Source organism: Corvus kubaryi, unplaced genomic scaffold, assembly GCF_017639235.1.
Source record: "Corvus kubaryi isolate FWS band 111438036 unplaced genomic scaffold, C.kubaryi_AGA036_p1.0 133, whole genome shotgun sequence".
NCBI classification, from domain to species: Eukaryota; Metazoa; Chordata; class Aves; order Passeriformes; family Corvidae; genus Corvus; species Corvus kubaryi.
The window spans coordinates 34,805,138-34,828,157 of NW_024580667.1; the positions used below are offsets into that span (position 1 = coordinate 34,805,138).

Below are 23,020 nucleotides of genomic sequence, written 5' to 3' on the forward strand. Positions count from 1 at the left end.
ACTTTAATATAATAAAAGGGAAAGGAAAACAGAAGAGGTGTTTCATTAGGACACGAGGATTACTGAAACCGCTGTGTGGAGTATTTGCCAGGAGGTGGTGGGGGAAGAGTTATTACTCACATTTTAGCATGTCGTTAGGATGTGGAGCGAGAGGATCCCTCAGTGAGATATGTTTGCTTTGGAAAAAAAATTAAGTAATCAGACCGTCCAAGCTCTTCTCACTGACGCAGTCATAATAGCAAATTAGAAACTCAGTTAACGAGTTTCCAGCATTACATGGAAAACTATTTTTCCACATCTGTTATAAAGTCCAGTAATACAACAGTGCTACAAGATCCAGAAGTTCACATATTAACCTGCCAGTCCTTTTTTATGGATAGAGGGCTACATGCAAAAATATATGAAGCATGCAGCCTGGTTGGTTAAAAAAATAGCCTGCACCACAAACCCTTAGCAAATTTGCTATTGCAGCTGATTACAGAAGCTTATAACATATTTTAAAAGCATTTATGAAGAGAAAAAAAAATCCCCCAAACCCAAGTAAACCCCCCCTGAATGGCTGATATAAACAAAAAACCTCAGCATTATGTCAGTAAAATAGCAGCTTCAAAACAAATTTAAAGATTAACGCTTGCCTAACACAAAATAATTCTATATTAAACATGGTTGGCTTAATGATTGTGTGATACTGGGACTGGAGTTAAATTTAGTCCAGTCTCCTAGTTGACTGTTCATATGGCAGGGATGTTCCTTAGATGAGTTTCTGATACTAAACTCAGCTGAATGAATAGTATTAAACACATCATAAACAATATTTGGCTGAGTAAGTTGTTGTACTTTTTTCTTGCTGCATCTACCTGCCTACACATTTGCACCAGCAGTATGTTTGTAACGATGCCTTTTGTGAGGGAGCCCAGCCTTGTAAATCAGAATAATGGGCAAAACCAGTCACATATTTTCCATTTCTATATTGTTTGCATGAAGAGAGCTACATTTCAAAATTCAGGGGAAGAGAACAAAGAGATCCAGGCATACAGCATTCTAAGAGTGACCCTGAAATCACTGCTCTGGACAGCACCCAAATAGCGTAGTCATGGCTCTACTGGAAACACTGAGGTACCACAAAGGGGATGCAATAGCTCAGCAAGGAGAAGGGCAGAGCAACAGCAAATACCTTGTCACACTTTACCTCTGAGAAGAAAGCATAATTTCTATTTTGACCTTTACAGCATTTTTAAGGCACAACATCCGCAGTATCAGAAATGCAGGGCAACAGGGAAGGCAGCTATCCCATATTTCTTTTACCCACTAGAAAGTGTAAAAAAAAGTGCAGAAAACATTTATGTGGCACCAGAGAAACTGAGACCCTATGCACAGTCTTATAGATGAACTTCATGACTGGAGGGATTTGTCTCCTACTTGAATGCCACACAAGCACATGTGAACCATTCCCACTCATCTGCACTCCCCATTCCGACATTGGGACTTTCCTTTTTAACTATCCTAGGCTTGGCTGAGACTAAGATAAACATGTTTGGCTGCAACTTTTTTTCTTTCAAAAAGAGGCAAACTGGATTATAGCAAATAACCTTTAAGATAATTAACTGACAATGCCGCAACTAGCATAAAATCTTCCTTCAGGCGACCCCTAATTTAAGTATTACTGGCACAAAGTGGAGACAGATTGTGCATCACCACCGCAATATTTACATAGCAGAAACCCACAGAGCAGGAAACGTGAGACTCAATGATGCACTAAATTAGGAACAATCATATTCTAGTGTTAATTTGCTTTCTCCTCTATCCAAAATTCAGGTCCAGCAATTGGTACAAATGCACATAAAACATTCCCATTTTTAGTGATTAAGAACTACAATCTGCAAGCAGTTTCACTCAAAAGTACATTCACTCATTACTGGGCATATTAGAGGGATCAAACCCCCAAAAGTGAAACAGGTCTACCATCACAGATATTTTTTTAGAAACCGAAGGCTTCCTAATCCATTTATTTCTTTCCATAAAAGATGTCTGTGGAAGCAGTCTGAGTCCTCTGCCAGACTACCTGACTTTTGGTTGCAAATATTTTCCTCTGACAGTAACACTGTGATTCTGCAGCATAATGGAGCAGCAGTTTTAATTCTCCGATGTTGTAGATACTTGCAGGTACTCAAAAGGCTGTGTAATCAAAGAATTAAAGTTAAAATGGGGAGGAAGGAAAAGATAGCCATTCTATTTCTAAATATATTGGGAAGTGATACATTTATAATATACACTATGCAGAGACAGATTTCCCAAGCAATACTCTTAGTTACAGCACACGTCGTAATATAAAAGCAAAGAGCCATCACCGACCTTTCTCAATCTTAAATGTTATTCAAATTTGGTTCCACTATGGCATATTAACAAAATATTTACCTTGCCTAATCGCTGATGTTCTTCAAAAGCAGAAATCAGTTCTTGTGCCCACTTTATTTTTTCAGGGCTCGGAGAGAACTGTTCCTGGACAACAGCAATTTGGTTGGGGTGAATCACCTGCTTACCTACAAAGAAGATTAATAACACCAGAATCATGCATCAACAAACAGATGTTCAAGCAAAATGTTCCAACCACTTGAGGCTCTCATATGCCTTGCAGACTTTCTTGCTCTCTAACTAATTATTTTACTTGGTTTCTTTTATTTTTAAAACTGGAAAACAGGCAGATAGTTTTTTGACAGATTATTTTGAGAGTAAAAATACCTTGTGCTATGCTTGCATTCAGTATAGTTTGAAAGAACCCATGATTCTTTCTCCTCCCTCCCCATTTCAATCCTTACATCTTCTCTCAGTCATTTCAGGTGCAATTGTTTGTCTCGGGCAATTACAATTGTCAATAACAATTAAGTATAAGGCATCTCTGAATTTGACTATATAAATAACAGCTCCAGCCAGTCTTAAATAAGTTGTATTAAAATGTGTTCAGAAAATGAAATCTGAAGAAGATGATAAGAGATCTGTAGGACTGAAAAGTTACCAGTAGCCTAAGGATCATGCCCTAAAGTCTCGGTATTGTCTTAGCACCGTATAATCCTTGATGTTGTTTAAACTGTTGTTGCTGCAATTATTGGTAGTTGCAGGTAGGCTGTAATATTTATTTAGTCACTGGTATATCAAACAACCACCAGCAGTGCCCTGAGGTTTTATGAAGCATATTTTTAATCCTTTCTTGTATAAACATAAGAAAATAAAAATATATGTTGTCTTTTTTTTCACTAGAGATTTAAAAAGGTGAATCGACAGCCACACAATCAGTTTTAATCTGTGATTGAATTTAGCTACCTTAAAACAAATACATGTCTAATTTGTTTGACAGTTTTAAAAGTGCAGTGTTTGACATTATTAGTTCATTTCTATGGGAATTTCACAGACCGGTGTGAATTTGTGATTTGCTTTTAAGGTGTATTGATAAAGAGAGGCTACTGTAACTCCCAGCTTCCTGCAGAATAAATGACTCTCCTCGGTGCCAGATAACAAGACTAGTTAGAGGGATGAGCCTGATCCTGCAATCCTGCCAGCAAGTGAGCAGTCCCCTGCAGACCGAGGGTCCCACAGCCCTGCCGCCCTGCCGCCGCCGCAGCCTCTTGCGCAAGCGAGATTTTTGCACGCCAGGAAAAGTTGGAAGTGTCAGGACCTAAGGAGGTTTCCTGCACAACGGGGTCTGTTCCCGTGTTTTTACTGACACTGAGCCAGCTATACTTTAGGAATCAGCCCATCACTAGATCTGAGAAGTCTCACACATGAGCGCAGGGATACACCTATTTTCAATGAAAACACCCCTGCAAAAATCCCTGGGATTACTTTCATCAGACTGCAGTGGGTCTGAGTGATAACCTGGAGTACGAAGAAAATCTCCTTGATTAAATGAGCAAAGAAGTAGTAGTCCTTTAGCGTTGCTACGTTCCTTTGATAAAAAGCCATAAGTAGCTCAATTTTATTTCTTGTTAAACAGCGTTTAGTTTATGATATTACAGGCATGCAAATATTCAGTTTGAAATTTCAATATCATAACTATTTTTAAAATACCTTAAAAATAGGTAAAAGCTTAAACCCCATTAAGAACTATAATTTTTGAAAGAAATTACACAAAGACTTTTTTTAAACTAATGTGTTTTACCTTAGGTCTACTCAGAGGTTTGTTAGTCAGTTTAATAAAATATCATCATTAATAAGTTGATGATGTTCCTTATTTGTAATACAACAAATTCTCCTAGCTAAACCATTAATTCCAAAATTGAAGTGTGTACAAGCATTTCTTGAAAAATCCTAAGGAGCTTAACTTTCTGAAAAAAATGTTGAGCATATTTTAAATTATATTTAAAGTCAATCTCTAATTACAGCAAAATTAAAAATACATCTATATGATTTTTTAAAGTGTAAAACATTTCTGTAAAAAGATTTGCTTTTGATAAAGATACCTATAGTAGTAAACTATGCTTTTTCATAATTTAAACACTACTGAACAATTTATGGAGAATATAATCCAACTTTTGATTTATGGAACTCAGTTGATTTTTGTCACAGTCTACCTATCCAAATAACTGACATAATGCCATGCAGGAACCAAGTAAATATTTTAAACAGAATTGTTTTTATTGACAAGTTACTGAGAGAGTGCAAAATTGGAAGGCATTAAAATTTATGACCACGAAATCTTTTTTACAGTACCACTTGATATATTGTGCTTTAAATCAATACTTGTCAAGTCTTTTAGGTAACTGTATGATGGTGTCATTTCAGTCTTCTACAAAAGACTGAAAAAGAGAGGACACCTAGACTGTTTCGTATTTATATCTGGTTTCACAGCATGTAGCACAGGACTTTATAATGACTAAGTCAGCTGTTAAAGCTTATGGCAAGGTTTACCTAATTTTTTACATAAACATTCCTAAAACCTATGCCCATTTATATAGGCAACACACTGATTTAAAGTCCACAGGTAGCAGTAGTGTTAAACATCTTGCTGGCTGTCTGTGGATATATATATATATGTGTGTATATATATTTTTTTTTTTAAATATTTATAAATAGTCATATGAAAAGACTATTAATTTGGCTGAATTACATTTGAAAACATTTGATTTCACTTTTATACACTCACTGAAGGAAAACCAGGCTGATTTTAAGGTAACTGGAAAAGAGAACTTGGCTACAATAAGCATTGAGGTTCGCAATAATATTTAAATACCTGGTAAATGCTTCATCATATTATTTTTCTTGTTTAATCTTGAGTGAAGCTGTTTGATTGCATTAAGGACAATTTTACTGGCCTAATATGGGAACATCTAAGGACATATAACTTCGCTGAATATTTTGGATTTGCGTTGCTTTTGAGGGTGGTGAGTACAGCCCTGTGCATGCAAATAAGTGAGTTTTCTCCAGCTATGAGAGCAATTTGCAAGACTCAGCTCATTTTAGTTCTGTTGATTTCAATGATTTTGATTCTTTATAAAAAAATTAGCAGGGAGGCATCATATATTTAAAAACTAGAAGAATTGCACATTTTGAACTTGTTAGGGTGACATTTCAGTACTTTTGCATTATCAGAGGACTGTCAATGGCAAAAACAATGTGCATACTTCTGCTTTATGCAAGGTCATGGATTAAGCTAATGCCCATTTGTAATTTTCTGTGATGAATGTGAAATTGGAAATGTTAAAATGTTTCATTTATATAGATTTGGAAAAAACACTTGTATAGGTTAGGAAAAATATGATTTTGCTTTCAGTGTTGAAATTACATTTTATTTCAAGCAAAACAAACCAGAAAGATTATAAAAATATTAGATAAACTGAGAGCAAGAAAACCAAAAAAAAAGAGAAATATTTTAGATGGACTTAAAATATTTTTTCTTTTTTGCAGAAGAAAAGGAAAAATGTTGTTTTGTTTTAGCTTAAACAGATTTAAAATTTTTTTCCCCACACCAAATTAGAAGAGTCAGTATTGCCCCGTCTCTAATTACGGTTGGACTGATTGCCAGGTTGTTTGCTGAATTTTGGAAATGTGTTGATGATAGCTGCAGAAAGGCAGGAGGCAAAAAGCAGGTGCTGTGAGTGTACCTTAATAAAATCTGTACCTTTCACGGACCTTTACTCCTTGTATGAAAAGGCAAGTATGACACATGCACGGCCAAGTTAGAAAGTCATTCTACACTCTAAATTGCTATGTGACCTTTTTGTCTTCTGTCTGGACCCTGTCTTAAGGTCAGACAACTTCCACTATAAGGTCAGTGGAGTCCAAATCACCACCAGCGTTGGTTATGCAGAGCATTGCTAAATTTCCTAAATTGGCAGCCTCAGTTAAGCATTTAAATGCATATTAAGCATTCAAAAAGAGTGCTTTCAAAGGTGCTAGGCATCTGCAACTCCGTCTTCTGTCAACAGGAGGTTCAGATGTTTATGTTTTTTCAAAAATCAAGCCTTTCCTTAAGCTAGGAAATATTGGTTGAGACTAGGTAGCTGTCAGCAGGTGCTACCATTCAGCAGCTCTATTATTTTCCCAACTTCAAAGGCAGACGAGTGAAGGGTGGAAGTCCACATGGCCGTGGATAATGTAGCTGTGAGGAGCTAACCATTTCACCTCCAAAACAAGATTTGGGTTTGCAAATGTCAAAGCTCAACAGACAATAAAGCAGAGTTTGTGCCAAAAAGCATTGATTGCTATTCTTTCACTGGCATGCCAAGATCACTTAAAATTGCACTTATTTTTTTGTTTGGTGCTTTAAGATATCATGTACAGCTAACTGTAAAACCAGAGTTTGTGAGGTGGCATTGCCAGGACCCATGTTTTTGGTAACAGAAACCTAAGGGATGTACTATTCTCATATGTACATATATCCTGGATGGTGGGCAGAGAAAAATAATGTAATATTCGTCCTGTATGTTAGAATTCTCTAATGCATGTGTCAAATGGCTGATTTCTATTGCAAACCCCCAATCTCTGGTGTCTGCACTGTCCCAACGGGGTGTCCGAGTGACCTGGCACACCAATCACAGGGTAACAGGCTGCATTACAGGACTGTGGGGCAAGGAGCCCGCTGCTCTTGCTGTCTGCCAATACCCATAGGTGTCACCAGCACTTACTGGGGGGAAAGCCAGGAGATGAAAAACAAACCAAAGAAAACAATAAGAAAATAACTTTCCCCTAGCAATTAGCATGTGAGATTTGCTTCTCAACTTTTTAGCCTAAAAAGTATTTTTTAACTACTGCCGTTGTTCAAAGAAAGAGAAAGGGCTCCAGTTGTGGAGGGGCCATTGCAGAGTACAGTATTGCCCTTCCCATGCTCTGTGATGGGAGGAATCACTGCACAGCCTCTGCCCCAACTTCTCTTCAAAACCAGCCACACGCTTCATGGCATGTGGTTTTAAAAAGCAGCCTCTGACTGGCAAAATTTCCAGCCACAATTTTTAAGACACTAATAAACATAGAAGAGCTTGATATCAATGAGTTTTTCAATAAATGACCTGAAATGAAAATCAAGTTATTTGTCTAAGTGACAGTAAATGTAGCAACATATTTAAAATGAGCAAGATCTGTGTTCCTTTGAGACATCGGCAGAAAGTCGTACCAGTGAATCCCATTGAGGCACCTTCTCTTGATTGCCTGCGGAGCCCATCTTCATCATGGAAATCAATGTAAACAAGGTCTATTGCTTGAAGGCCAAATGCCTTTGCTGTGACTATTATTTTTTGTCTGGCATATAGAATATCGTGAGTTTCCTTACTGCTTGTTGCACCTAAGAAAATAATGAGAACAAAGAAAAGCTGACAAGAGTGTTTTAAACCTTCCTGTTTTAAATATTTCTTATGTTAAAAAAAAGGGAAAGTTTGAGATTCTAGTTAACTGATTTAGAAAACAGAAAAGGGGTGTAAGGCTATACTATAGAGTCAAAAGGATACTTTTCTGAGGAAAAAAGAAAGCTGCTTTAGCAAAAATAAAAAATACTGTCCCTTTAAACACTAGCTTATAAATTCAGATTTTGATTTAGTTTAAATCAGAAGTTGTAAGCCTGAAGTCAGTGGAAGCTTTGTCTGGTAAGGACTGCTGACTTGACTAAAATGAAAGTAATTATTTGATTTTACTATTTACTGCATGTACAGTGAGAAGCATTACAGCAGGAGAAGCTTTATGCAAACTGATATACTGGGTCCAACTAAATGGTTAAAAAATTCACACTGAGAATAGAATTGCACTTTCCTTGGTTCTGATTCTTGTCACAACTGATGTCCTAAGCTGAATATTTAAGCTTTAGTATTTGAATGAAAAATTGATGGTAGATGACTTCTGAGAAGAAGCAAAAGTATTCATGAGACTTCATGTGCTCACAGGGCACCAGCTAAGCAACGTACTCATGTGAAGGCTAGTGGGAAAAAAAATAATAACAATAATAACCATAAGGTAGCTATTTAGGTACAGATTTTCAGTCTGTAAGGAATATTTTAGTAAAGCAATGCTGATTTTTACATTAACATACTTATTTTTATTGTAGAAGTTTTTGATAGAACTGTGCTTTTATCTTTTATCTTTAAACTGAATCAGAAGCTAAGTGCCCTCTTACAAAAGAAATGGTGAAGCACTTTTTATTTTTTGGGAAGACTAATAGTGCTTTAATGTGAATATGTGGCTGTATTGACATGCGACATATTTAAAATAAATTTATGAAAGCAAAATGTAGCAGGAGAGTATTTGTGCTTGATGTCAAAAGCCTGAGTGACAGTTGTATATAAAGAAGTGGTGAAGCAGACACCAGAATTTTAGGACTTTCAAATATAGTTCTAAAAAGCATGTGAATGTTGTTTATGGATACAGTATTTTAAAATTATTTCAGTGACTCAGCAGGGCGGTTTTTTTGGTTTTTTTTTTTTTTTTTTTGTTGTTTTTTCATTAACTTTTGGTGCTGACTGGCAAGAAGCACAAGAACGTCTCAGTGCCCTGTAACACAAGGACCATGTTTCAATTTGCCAGTGATACATTCTGCATTGAAAAGAAATTAAGGAGAAAAACGAAAACATAAAATGACACTCAGGTGTCATTAATTATTTCTGTTAGAAATTTCATGGTCTTCTCCAATGCAAATGCCATACATAAACATTTATAGTAAAGAGAAAAGTAACAACCTATGCTGGCACGGAAATCCTCTCCTCCAAAGACAACTGCATCCAAATGAAAGCCAGCCTGGGATCCTGCTCTCAGTGCTTCTTCACAGACAGCCTTCAAATGAGAACAGAGTATTAATGTCTACAGAAATGCAGGATGTGGAGAGACTACAGAGGATATTAAAGCAACTCAGCATTACCAAAATCTTTCCAAGAAAATTGCTCTTATTAAGCAAAGCCACTGTAGATGCTCCACAATGCACAGTGCTTTAAAATGACTCAGCAAAAGAGAAAAAGTATTTTTCTTTCCCTAAGCACCCATATCCCCAGATTTCAAATACAGGACATCAATAACAGGTTCCCCACCTTCTGGTTTACATTATGCCCTGGGTGTTACTGTGACCACTTCTTCAGATATTTGTGTAGCAATATGAAACAAAATGTGGCAAATACTGTGTAAAAACCAACAAAAAGTATTAAATTTGACTAGTTTGACATGCAATACATTGCACAAGAAACAGATATAAAGATCAGAATCTCTTTTATGAAATAAATAATATGAATAGTTTACAATTATTTTAAGTTCCTTACAGGATTGCCAATTTGAAGTCTTCTGCTACATGTAACTAAAAATAAGTTAAGGAGGTTAAAAATGCAGCAAGTGCTGCAAAAAAGCATTAAAATAAAAGTTTAAAAATTTGCTGCCATAGCTATTTCATGAGGAGACTAATATTGCTATTTTATATTGATGTTTGGATAATATTAGTATCTTTTAAGGCTAAGGCACATGGAGAGAGACATGTAATTACCAGCTCTACTAATGGGTGTTCTTCTGTGGCAGCTGGTGGGGCACAGGATTATTCTTTAACAGAGTGTGCTTTAAAAGGCAACTCTCCTGCCAGCATCAGCAACTGCAACATTAAACCTCCACTATAAAATACTGTAGGTGAAGAAAAACCTCCATGGTTTAAAATATGATCTGTGTTTGCACACCGGACAGGAGCGTGTCTGTTTGGTTACTGCTTTACTATGCTCCCAGATAGGTTAGCGTGTGCTGTAAGATAAATGGCTGTATCAAACGATCAGGCTGCCTGTGAGGTACTTCTGGAGGTACTTCTGATCTGTGTGTCCTCAGCTGGTCTGAAACTTTTCCCTTAGAGCTTGGGAGGGGAACACAGAGTTCCTTGTGCATGCACGAGTTCTTCCGTTTCATTACCACACTGCCTTGCCTTTCTGAGAAACCTGGACTCGATAGTAAGGGTTGGGGAGTGATTTATATTAAAATGAAATTTATAAATCAGATTTGATCTAAAATTAACCTAAAAAATGAGCGTGTTCTTCAGATATTTTCAAAGTTAATTCTACTTCTAATCCTAGCATTAAACACTCCATCATACACACAAAGAAACGATAACATGGAATTTGGTTATAATGTTTTAGTAGAAACTGTTATAAAGATTTTCAAGTTTAGCAATAGTGAAAGGATGATTAACTCATTTCAAATTACGTGTATACAAAAGTTGAGTCTGACAGCTACTAAATAGCCATGTGTACTGCAAAACTGAGTATTCCAAATCTTTGGAGAGGCCCATTTCCACTCCAAGTGTGTTCAAAACAATAACAGGAATGAAGAGAGGTTTTGTTATTTGGTGTGGACTGTCTGGAACTGTTCTGTCACTGGAATATTTTGAATTTATGAAGGCCTTTACAATACAAACATCAACATGCAAATGTTTTTGGGGATTGAACAATATGTTTTGTATTTTTTAACCTCTTTTCCTTGGTGAAATTAGGGAGAGACTGAGGAGTATTCTGCTTATCCTAGTTTGCTGAGATGGCTAAATATGAACACTTCAAGACTTTCTTACCTTAAAATTCAGCAAGCCCATTGCAGTTTCCACAAAGGGGATAAAATTCACTGGTTCTACAAGTGTTCGGCCTTTTAGGTGATGTAAGAATTTGTCTGAAAACTAAAACTAGACAGAATGAGCTATCAGAGGGAAGAGAAGAGAACAGCCTACATGTATATACAATATGGCAAATATTCACCTGACTGTAACAAACACCCCCCCCTACCCCAAAGCCTGATAACTAAAAAAATTGAAACAGCTTTTAACAAGGCCTGTGATTTGAAACTGCAGCATTCCCATACATTTATAAATTTGGAGGCTGGTTTGCAAGGAAAAAAAAAAATCCAAGCTTAGCACCTCTCACCCTGGCTTAGTGAAATGCAAATCCGTGGGCTCTGGAAAACAATGAAGTGCTGCTGTACCTGAGGTCCGGTTTTGTTTCAGGTCCAGCACCGCCATCACTGGAAGTGCTCCCCAGCCTTCTAAGTGGCATCCGTATTATTCATTACGGCACCGTTACCCTTTTGTTCAATAGGCTTTTCTTCATAATTTTTTAGCTTACCTAGGAAGGCCTTAAAAAGGAAGTTTAATTCTTTGAAGACCAAAGCTTGCCAATTTTTTCCATGAGACCAGTTCACAGCTAGCTCTGAGCTGCCAGTGGGGTAGCCCAAATTCCAAAATCTATCATCTGGAAACATACAAAAGCTCTTGCACAGATTTTTCCCCTTTCAAAAGGGAAAAAAAAAAAAAGGGGGGGAAAAAACCTTCAGCCCTATATTGTAAATGTTTTATGTCTGTCCAGATCGAGTAATTTGTGTCAAGATAAACATATTGCAGGTACTGCAAAAATGTTAGTAAATAAAGACAAAAATCACATATGCATATATTTTAAATTTAAGGAATATTCGACTATTAATGGATATCAAAGGAAAGGGAATTTTAATCATCTCTCCATTCAGTCTCAGTTGGGTAAATCATATCTAAGAGATTTGCATAAATATAAACCATCAAAGACTTTTCATCTTCAAAGGGGGTTTCAAGACCCTATAAGCTTTGTACTGTAATCATCGCAGGTCACAACCCTGCAGGAATAAGGCTGCTATGGCAACATAAAAAACTAATGCTTAAGGCTTAGCATAATATTCTGACTAATAGAAAGGAAACTCATTTTAAAAGCTGGCAGCCTATTTACCAGAAGCTGGATTAGAGGTGTTATTTCCCCTTTTAGCTTCCCCCCACCACCCCTCCCCAAAAGAAGGAAAATCTAATCACCCAGATCTTGAAAAAAAAAAAAAGCTTTCCAGCAATTTGCAGTAACTTTACAATTAGGCCAAAATAAATCACAGCTTTCTCTGATGAAGAATTCTGCCCTCCCATCTCTGCTCTGCATCATCACCATGGCCCTCTTGGTAACTTTTCTTTAGTGAAGAGAATTCCACTCAAAAATGTGCAAGGACAAAAAAAATTTCAATTCACTCTGTACAGTACAGCAGGTTACTACAGTGACAGAAAACAGTAAAGTTCACCCAGGCAAATGCAGAAAATGAGGTAATACAATGGTATCAGTATATATTCTTAAGACCCCTATCTGGTTTTTATTTTTTTAAGAGGGAAAAAAAAGTTAAAAGTGCTACTGTGTGTATATTTTAGCTGCAAGTTAAAGAGCAAAGTTCTCATTTTATTTTCAAATATTTTAAAAGTCACACTCCTGGGATTCTTCCTATCTTTTGTTTTGAAGGTATGGAAAAAAAAAGCACATTTAATTAAATATTGCCTCCCTTCCTCTCCCTTGTAAAAGATTTGCAATAAGCACCAATACAAAAGGTAACGAGTGGAGAAGTTTCAATTAATTTTTTTTTTTTTCAAAAGGAGACGATTAAATGTTTCCGGCCCGGTAAAGTGTTCATTTCAGGGAGAAAGGGAAAAAAAAAAAAAGAAGGCGGAGGAAAAAAAAACCCACAAAGCTTGGGGAGGGGATGAAGTAGCAAGGCCTCAGCAATTCTTTCAATTCCAGTGCACACCCAATAGTGTGTCGGGAAGAATGCACACTGGTCGGGATTTGTGGGAGAATTGTCCCGCCACAAAGGAGGGAGAGTTACGCTTGTTATAGTCCAATAAGCCATGCCAGTCAAACAAGTACCCACACTAGGGACAAAAGGAAAGCAAGAGATTCTCACACAAAAGAAAACAAGTAAGCCCATCTTTTAGTTGTGCATCAGCCTCCAGGTTTTCTGCTGCACATAAATAAAAATGAAGGGGGGGAGTGGGTGTGCGTAGAGGGAGAGAAACAGCTTCTGGGAGGCTGAGAAATCACGCTGGAGTGAATTTTTGGAGGATTGGGAAAAGAAGGCAGCGGTGTTAGGCAGAGTATGTTCTTTGTGTGCAAAGGTTGGGCAAAGGGAGAGGGAAGCAAAAGAAGCTTCTAGGGCTGGCTTGTTTTCCATGATGGAAATAAAAGTTAGCAAGAGGGAAAGTGGAAGAGGATGAGAGGACAAAGAGCCCTGGCATCCCATCTCCCTGCAAAACCTACTTGGTGGCAGCAAGGGCTCTGCCATTTTGGTATCATGAATATTCATCACTGACAAGTTATGTCTAACACTTACATGGCTGTAAACCCTGAGAGGTGTACTCTGGTTAATTTAATTACCCGTTGGTGGATGGGGATGGTGAACCTTCTGTGGCGAGTGGTGGAGGCCGAAGGGGCAGCGCCACGGAATGGATGGGGCCTGTCACATACCCAGCATATGGGGCCGTGCTCCATTGTGCGCTCAGGCCGATCTCAATGGTTTGATCAAGGTTAGATGCTGAGATTAAAATAGATCCTAATACGTCTGCCTGCCTTTCATCACAGCTTGCATGTGTGCTAGTTGCTCAGCTAGCGGTTTGCAAAATTATAAAGTGAATAATTAAGCATTATTCCTTTACTGGCAAGTTACAGTGATGCCTTTTCCTGGTCTTAAAATCAAGAGTCAAACACGGTTAGAAGGGAAAAAGGGATTTTACACTGGTATTTATTTTAAGGATCCTTAGGTGCACACGTCCAGGTGGAATGCACCTCCATGCACACCGCAATGCACACCCCCAAAAGATCTGGTATATCATTATAGGTCTTACTAATTAGCATATCTATCAAAAATTCCTCAATGAGAGGCTCAAGTGAGCCCCCCTCCCCAAGGAACCTTCCCCTGGATGGTTCTATCTTAGTTTACAGAATGTGTTCTGGAGAGGACCTTGGGGTCTGGGGCACATCAACCCTTACTTATGAAGCTTCTAAAATGTTTAGTCTCTTAGCTGAACAAACAAGTCCAAGAATGTAGGCAAAAAGCACTAAGAATACAGAAGTTGTAAAAAGGTATAACAGGGGTATAAAAGAAAAGGCAAAAAATCATCATGGCATCAACAGCAATAATGGTATATCCAAACAGGCATCCCTCTTTTTTGACAATTAAAATCAATTATAGCATAATTAGGCCTATTTCAAAGTTTTCTTAAGTAATTTGACATGCCAACCATTTACATTTCAGGTTTTTATTGGCTGAAAAGTCAGTTGTGAAACACAAACACACCTGTCAGCAATTAAAAAGGAAGAAGTAGAGAACTGTTCAGGAAATAATATCTGTGCTAATTAAAAACACTAGTTAAAAGCTTCCTGTTTGTTCCTCCAGTTGCCCCAAGGAGTGACCTTCCCCCCAGCCCATTTTTTCATATGTTGCTAACATGGTTTCCCATCTCCTGCTCCCAATGCACATAACTAAGGCTCTTGGACAGACAGTAATTTTGCTTGTTAGGGTAGTTAGAGAAGAGTCAGGCACTTACCCTTCTATTTTTGGTAATATATTCTGACAGCAATATTGGTTCTTTGTCAGCTGTGGGAGAAATACACCTGGTTTTCTTTATAAACGTGTTCCATATACGCTTTTCATACAGAACATCACACACACATTTAAGTGGATGCACTTCTCAATTACCTCAGCCAAGCAACAACATCATGTGGTATTCGCAGCCTTCTTCTTAACTCACAGCCATTCATCTCTGCGCCTGTGTGAACCTGGCCCAACAGCTTCAGTCAAAAACTACTGTGTTGTTCGTACTCACCCATCTTATTTCCTCAACATTTTCAACCTTTGGCAGCATCATGCTTGAAGGAAGGGTCTTGGACTGCAAAAGCACCTCTAGATCTTCTTCTGCAAGGCCGCTGGACACAGAGTTTATCCTGACACACTTTTCCGCGTGGCCAAAGTCAAACTCTTCAAGGGTTTTCACAATGGTCAGTCTTGCTTCTCTCTACAATATATATGAGTTCAGATGCACAAGAAAAGAAAAAGAAAGCATATTTTCTATTGACAGAAAAATGCACTGAGAAGAAAACTTGTTGAAATGACAAGGGGGAAAAAGCTAGACCGCCAGCATAGTGGTGTCCTCAAAATGTCTATCACTCTCGGACTTTATTGAAGCAGTCATCACCAGAACCTCACAATTTTACCTTCCTCTTTAATGTTTCTTCATAACTGGAAAATTCAATGCATGGGGTTTCTACCACTTACAGAAAACAAGACTTTTGTGTCTGCTAGTGCTGAACATGTGTAACACAAATCTTTACACTAACATAATGTGTTGCACTAACTGTCTTCTCTCTCAAAAATGACATGTTCTTAAATTTGCATTAAAAAACTCATTTTTGTAGTTCAGCTCTACATTGCCTGAATGTCAAAAAGCACAGATGTACATATACTTCTTTGGCTTTCCTTTACTCCATGTATTCAAAGTGCATTAAAGGCAGTAATAGAGTTCACAACTTGCATATAAAAACAACACTGAAATAACTCTAAGATTTTCTTAAACCACGTAAAAGGGTATTCTGTTGGCACAAAATAAAATCTCCAAAGACAAATGCTTCCCCTGGTCATTTGCTATTTTTGTGAATGTAAATTTACAAATATGTTTATTAGTTGATTTGCATGAAGAATACTGGCATGCTTTTCTGAAATGAAAATCATTTCTTGACCTGGAGAAGGGGGTAGGGGTTGAAGGAGGGTGCTGGGCTCCCTGCTTCCTGCCAACTGACGTTTCAACCCCAAATGCCTTCCACTCACCAACAGCCCCTAACAAATTCGCATTGTCAAAATGCACACTTATCAAAAGTCATTTCATTTGTGAAGAGTTTTTATGGGGCTAATAAAACTTTAAAGCTCCTGACTCATGGAGGCTCAGGAATGACTTTAACAATATGCAGTTGCTGAATAGAGATGCTTTTCAAGAAAACAGGCAAACTCAAGGGGAAAAAACAACCAAAAAAAAATCACCAAAGTTAATACACAGGCTAATACAAATCAGCAAGAGAGCACATGACAGTAGATTTAAACCAGGCGGATGCAAACCTCTGCCGGCAAGAGGGGCAGAGGTGGTTTCCCAATGTGGTCTGAGTTAAACAGTGTGAGGGAACAGTAGCTTACAGTTGTCAGAACCGATGAGAACAGGGTCTCCCAGGCCAGTTTAAGACAGCTCTGCAGTGTACTGATTTACAGGGCTGGGACCCCTGGTAATTAGGGTAAGTTTAGAGAAAAGCAATTGGTGGCTCTAACTGGTTAAAAGGAAGGAATAATGAAGCAGAAAGTTAATGAAATCTGAAGCGAACAGCCTTCAGCTTGGGGCTACTAGCCGTGCTTCTCCGAAGGCTGGGAGCATATGCCCGTTAATCGGACAGACGGGAACAAGGCGCCCATGTATGTATCCCTGGGTTGCGATCAAGGGGCACGTTCAGAGGTAATCTCTGGAAAATGCAACCCAAAACATTCGAACTGCTGTGAATGGACTCTGTCTGGGGCCATTAGGAAAGCCACATAAAGATGCACACAGTTTAGTACAAGCATGTCCAGCTGGAAGACAGCTCCGGCGCATGGCTGTCTGAAATGGTTCTTCCAAATTAGGTAAACTGAACCATATGATGCCAATACCGGGAAATACAAATCCCCTATGTTCTCCTTCTCCGACCTGGGCTAATGGGTTTCTAGGGCTGGGCTGAAAGTTTCTGGATATGATGCAGAAGGGTAGCTTAAAAACACACTCCAAACCAATTTATGCTTTTAATTAAAGTCAGATTATCACTGTTTCAGCACACACCAATCCAATTTGCAAAAGAGAGATCTCCCCAAAGTATCCTCTAAGGCAGCACCCAACTCCAACTGAAGGCATATCTCTAGCAAACTTGCAGCTTAATTTGTTATTATATTTTTTCAGAATTTAATAATGAGCACTAGACCATCTCATATCTATTTTTCTCCTCAGTCTGGAAACTCCCTTCCCAAAAAAGACAGATCGTGTCTTTCTAGGTATATTTCCATACAAAACACTTATTAACAGGCTGTTGCTGTTATCAATTTACATAAACTAAATGTGCAGCCCTCTGGTACATATCCCAAAAATAACCAACAACTTCACTGAATTTATACCAACCAACAAACATGGGGAGGGGGTTGTTGTTTTTTCCCATATTTTAATAGAAAATATGTTGCTATGTTAGTTAACACACCCATGCCATCTGTTGGGTTGAGAATTGATGCATTTTCTTAGAACCGCTATGTTTTAGATCTGTCTGCCTGGATACCCCAGGAATGGAAATGTTTCCTTTCCATGATATAATACTTCTAGTCACTATAGTTTCCACAGCAAGAATCAATTTATGTTTTTAATTGTGGAACAAACTGATGGGACCTGGCTGCCAAAGCCAGAGCTTGTGAGGGGCTGATTCAGTGTCTACCCTTCCTACAATGAAGGAAATCCAACTGATGTTAGTGGGGAGCATCAGGTCCCCATAAAGGTTTCCAATAAAACATTTCATGGGTAAATAAAAAATATATATGCTAAAGCCTTTGACTAAATGTACTAAAAACATGGAGGAAAAGCAGAGTCCTTTCTGCCTCATTATGCAGGGAAATGTAGATGTTATTCTTATTGTAGGATTCATGCAAAAGCTGAAGGTCTAAGCTAGGTAAACTACTTCAACATTATAACAGGGAAAAAAGTAGTCCTTGACACAATAATATCTTTACGTCCAAGAACAGGAAAACTAGAATTTTTGAGGAATGGTGAGAAAAATATTTGCCCTGTTCTTCACATGAGAACTACAACATAGTAGATAATACTTTGTCATGAAAGCATGGCTGACAAAGAAACAAACCAATCATTAAGTAAAACATTTCATGCCCAGGTAGCTTGGGATGGTGGTATCCTCCTTGGGTCCTATGTGAGCTGGGTTCTTTATCAAACTGAACAAGAGAGACCGACAACAGAGAGCTTCATGGTAAATAGCGATATTATTAAAATATGCTACATTTGCAACTTGTGCTGGAAAGCTCGCTGAAGAAAAAAAAGGTTGGTCAGAGTGGCTACTGTAGCGCCCCTTCTGTTTGACTCTGAGGAGGACACAGGAAGAGGTTCTTTACCACGTGCAGCTATGCCAGTTGGTGAAGAGAAAGGTTTCGGTGATGCAGCATTGCTGACAAATCCATTGCTACTCAAACACACAGACACTGAAATTAAAAATGGGAATACGCATATTGCCGCCTCAACTAGCACCCATTAAACCTAATAACTAAACCATCCTCGTGAGTTTCTAGCTCTGAATTATCAAATCTGCAAAGAAAACAACATCCGTCCACTTTTACACTCCAGTGGAAGAGGTGGTCCCTCGCGGCAGGGCTGCGCAGTCTCGCCATCTGGAGAATAAATCGAGTGTGAAGTACAGTATAGTTTGGGACCAAGCTCCGTGGCGGAAGCCCAGCAGTTAGTTCATTAGTCCCAAACTTGCGGGGATTAGTGTGGTATCAGCTCTACTGTCGGATGGGATCAGGCAGGCAGAGCGCGAGGCTCGAGGAAGGGGGTGGCAGCAAAGAAGGAGCCCCTTGGGCTTATTGGTAAAACCACAGAGTATAAGGGCACTTAAATAGGTGCTTTTGGTAACAATATTTGGAAACAACTTCCCTCATCTGAATCAGTACCTTTCCATTTTTCCTTTTTTTCTTTTTCTCACCTTTTTATTCCTCTGCATTATATGTCACAACATAGAAATTTCCACTTCAGAACAGAAAAGCCACAGAAGAAGAAAGAATGCCACAGAACTGGAAGCTCCGCCACCCACTCACCCTGGACACACTGTTAATACAGCAAAAATGAAGCAAAGATGGTCAGATTAACAGCAGATGGAAAAATTACATTTTATTCTTTCTTTTCAAACTGTTACAATTCTCTACAATCCTGCTTTTTAGCACTGTGATTTCTAGACCTACCTGATTTTGAGGACAAAACCTCTGTTTTGCTTTATTTTTCTTGCCTAGTCTCCCCCCTTTTTTTTCTAAAGAGCTCCAGGCCTTAAGGTAAAGATAGTGGTCATACTTAAATATATGTTTGTATATAGATCTCATCCTGTTAACATCTTTCAGTAACAAGTCTTCATATAGAAGTGTAAATATATAATGCAGTAAAATGGCAGGCCAGAATCTATCATCCTCAATGCCATAATAAGTTGGCATGTTTCAAACGGGAGAGGAAAAATTAATTACTGTAATCACAATTCAAGTTCTTTTTTTTGTGACACATCTGACATGGTAAAAACATACAATTACGTGTTAATGTTAATTCTTCGGAGTGGTTTGTTTACAGAACTTGACGTTGCTAAATCTTTTGTCACTATATTAGTGCATACCATACGAATGCACCTCTCAAATAAGATTTTGCAGAGTGCACATATATATTATATACCTATAGTAGCTTTTGTGCAGAATAGAGTTTCTGCAGGGGGAAAGTCCAACATTTTCTGCATGCATAATTCTCCAACAATGAAGTGATGCCATACAGAATGATGGCACACAAGTGCCATTTAGTTTCAAATTCACAAATGGGACTGGCAAGAGAAAAGACAAATCACATTTGTTTTTAAGAAAACAAAGAGAACCGTAAATGTGGAGCAGAGTGCTTCTGAGAGCAGGAGGTACTTGTCTCATGAGACTTGCTTTCTACCTTACACGCATCAGGTACTTGTGAGAATAAATCTTTGAAATGGCAAGTACGTATTTTTAGTTAGTCTTGTTAGACTGAAAAACTGCTGTTAAATATGCACAAAGCCTTCAGGAAATTATTAAAAAAAAAATTAAATATTTTCTCATTGTTACCTCTGAGCAGATAATCAGTTAATGAGTTTTTAAAGATTGAAGACATTTTAAAACACATTTTCTTTTGGTTCAACATGGAACACACCCAACCCACCATGTAACCAATCATAAAGGAAAGAAGGAGCTGGAGTGGGGAGGAAGAGGGAGAATAGAGTCTCCATCATGTATGTTGGTATCTCTCCTCTGTAGTTCAGGCAAACGCACGTTTTAGAGTACTGCAAGACACTGATTTTTCTGCTACTCTTTCCTGAAATCTCCATATTATTTCTTTAATAATTATTTTGTCTTTTTTTTTTTTTTTGTTTAATACCAACCTTTTCACTTGTCTGAAAAAGATTCTTCATGACATCATAATGAGTCATCTAACTCTGTGCACTTCTAGCATCTGCTGCTTTTCTCTCTGCTCTGCTAATTGTCCTTACATGCAGTACATGTCTAGCAACACTAAAATGATGCAAAAATCAGTAGTCTGCATTAAGAACTAAGCAGGAATTTAATCATGCTCTGCTGAGGAAATCAAATTTCTTTGCCCATTTCTCTAGAAGTTTCATTTAAGGTCTGGGAACACATCAGTGCTCTTATCAACAATATCCATCCTGTATTTTTAAAAGACAAGATCTCTAAAAGCTGCCTAGGGACAGCTGGGAGTGCTTGCTGCCATGTAAGCCTAGCAAGCCTCTCCCTCCCTCTACCAGTGTGGACGATGTGGATCCTGAAGATATTAGGTAGGGGTCTATCCAACATCTTTAGAGTTGGGCAGTTTCCACATAAGGAGGGCAGGTGGCCTGTCCTGAGATGCTGTGAATATGGAGAAGCAGGGAACAAGAGCCTGAGGTTGTCCCAGTCACCAGCCCAGGACCCAGGGCTCATGAATCCCAGTAAGCTTTAGGGGTGCTCAGCTATGTAAATACTAAATTTCTGCTGATCCTAACTGTCCAAGGGTGTGTATACAAGTCCAACAGCAAGACATTTTCACAAGTTGTTATCAAGGTATTTTTCTGACTTGCACATATCTCGGAGAAATTTAAACAGAGGCCAGTAGGCTGCTGGAATGAGCCGGCACATAGAAGTAGTCACATATGAGGACTGAGTACAAATGTCTCAGTAACAAAAATAGTACAGCACGGTGTGTGTGTGCGCGCCTGCGTGTGTCCGTGTGTACATAAACACAGAGACAGGCCTATACCTTAAGACTGTGTGTACAGAAATGTTTCAAGAGGTTTTTAATGATAGTAACATATACAGCAGCTTAAATAAATGAAAGTTTTGTTCATGTAGCTACGCAGCTATTCTCTCTGCCAACTTTTATAAACACTTACAAAAGAGATGTAAACAACCTTTCAATTAACACAAATCAAGCTACCACTAATTTAAGCTGGCTGCAAGATGTAGTCTCTTTACTTTTTTTGCTGGCTTTCTGAAGATACTTTTGGTTTTGTGACAGATTAGCATCACAAATGAAAAGTCTTTAGAAGCGTTAGTGTTATTCAGTCTTCCTGGACAGTCCAAATGAGCTGCTGCATGATGAAGTAAGGCCACAAAATATGCAATCTACTATATCAGTTAAAAAAAGGGTAATATTTTCTTTCATCTGAACTGTATGTTAATTTTTTATTTAAAATTATTACCATTTAAGATGCATTTACTTAGAAGTGTGTAATAGATAACTATGGAAAATATGTACATTTAGGCACCCATTTTTTGTTTTTACAAGTGCATCTTTTTGTTAATGCTGATAATGAAATACACTGCTGTCTGTCAAAAGTAGATCTGCTTTAGTGAACTATCAACCCCTGTTCAGCAGCTGATCTCAGGTGTGATGATCCTAAGTGAGGCATGGATCAAATGTTTCAAAGACTGGCAAATTATTTCCTCAATTATTTAATAAATCAATTGAAAAAAAATACTTAAAGCCAAGAGATGTAAACACAGGTTTTCCGAAAAAACCCGACTGGCCAGAACTTTATGCCTGCTTGCACTGGAGAACCAGTGTCTGCCCCAAGCTGCTTAATAGCCCCTAGGAATGAGGAAGGCATTAAGAAAAATTAGGTTAGGTGTGCCATGGCATCTCTTATCCTTCCACTTTTCTGGAAGAAACTTTTCCCAGTCTACCTACAGTCTTAATAAAACTAGGTGTTTCAAAGAGAAAGCTTGAAACAACTGTTGTGTTTCTGGTGTTGTGCAAATACTGATTAACAGCTCTTATCTCAGTTTTCATTAAGTGCCTTATCTGCATTGGTGAATTAGCAAATTAATATTCTGTAATGTGATCAAAGCCCCACAGAATGCCCAAAGTGTTTACAGCTCATGTTCACAGTAAGGGGACAAAAAAGCTCTCAACTCTTCATTTTCAACTTACATTTTAAAGTTAAGTGGTGTCACCTTGTAGATGTGTGTATTTCCATGCAGTGGGGATTCAAGACCAAAACTGGTCTCTCAGGTGTCTTATGCTGGGCAAGGCACTCCCAGGAAGTCCTCCCACCAGATGGGTTCTTGAGCCATCTAGAAGAGGACTTCTGAAACCTTCTTATCCCACAGGATTTTTTTAAAAGTAGAAATTACCTCATGTAGTACTGTATATGCCCTTGTGAGATCATGCCATTCATATAAATTTCCAGGTACAGACTCTCTGAGAAAATCTATACCACTGGATTAACTTGGCTCCCAACTTCACCTGAAAGTCTGGGGTCCCAGCTGCCCACAAGACACAACTGCTCACGTACATCCAGACTCTCCTTTGGGGGACTGAATCATCTATTTCCTCCAAACCACAACACAGGTGTGGTTTCAGAGATAGATCTCTCCAGGTATCATGCCCAAAGAGTGGTTTGGGCAGGACTGCACCAAGTTCAGCTGCCCCCACTCTGTTCCA

At 38.3% G+C, this 23,020-nt stretch overlaps 1 protein-coding gene and 1 long non-coding RNA gene across 6 annotated transcripts in view; one reads left to right on the forward strand and one right to left on the reverse strand.

The window, feature by feature from the left end:
* Nucleotides 1-19,043, reverse strand: part of CLYBL (citramalyl-CoA lyase) — a 33,280-nt gene extending 14,237 nt beyond the window's left edge. For 3 of the 4 annotated variants that reach the window (XM_042043024.1, XM_042043033.1, XM_042043014.1), the window contains exons 1-6: nucleotides 19,011-19,043; nucleotides 15,077-15,265; nucleotides 11,000-11,101; nucleotides 9,153-9,246; nucleotides 7,604-7,771; nucleotides 2,416-2,540 (exon numbers count right to left, since the gene is read on the reverse strand). In XM_042043024.1, coding sequence (XP_041898958.1) covers nucleotides 2,416-2,540; nucleotides 7,604-7,771; nucleotides 9,153-9,246; nucleotides 11,000-11,101; nucleotides 15,077-15,265; nucleotides 19,011-19,028 — 696 coding nt within the window. In that variant the 5' untranslated portion in view covers nucleotides 19,029-19,043. Of the gene's footprint in view, nucleotides 1-120; nucleotides 177-2,415; nucleotides 2,541-7,603; nucleotides 7,772-9,152; nucleotides 9,247-10,999; nucleotides 11,102-15,076; nucleotides 15,266-19,010 lie in introns of all 4 variants that reach the window. The other variant, XM_042043041.1, reaches the window with a different exon arrangement.
* The window catches only part of LOC121671419, a 79,592-nt gene that overhangs the window by 40,697 nt on the left and 15,875 nt on the right, over nucleotides 1-23,020 (forward strand). The gene's annotated exons all lie outside the window — the stretch shown is intronic.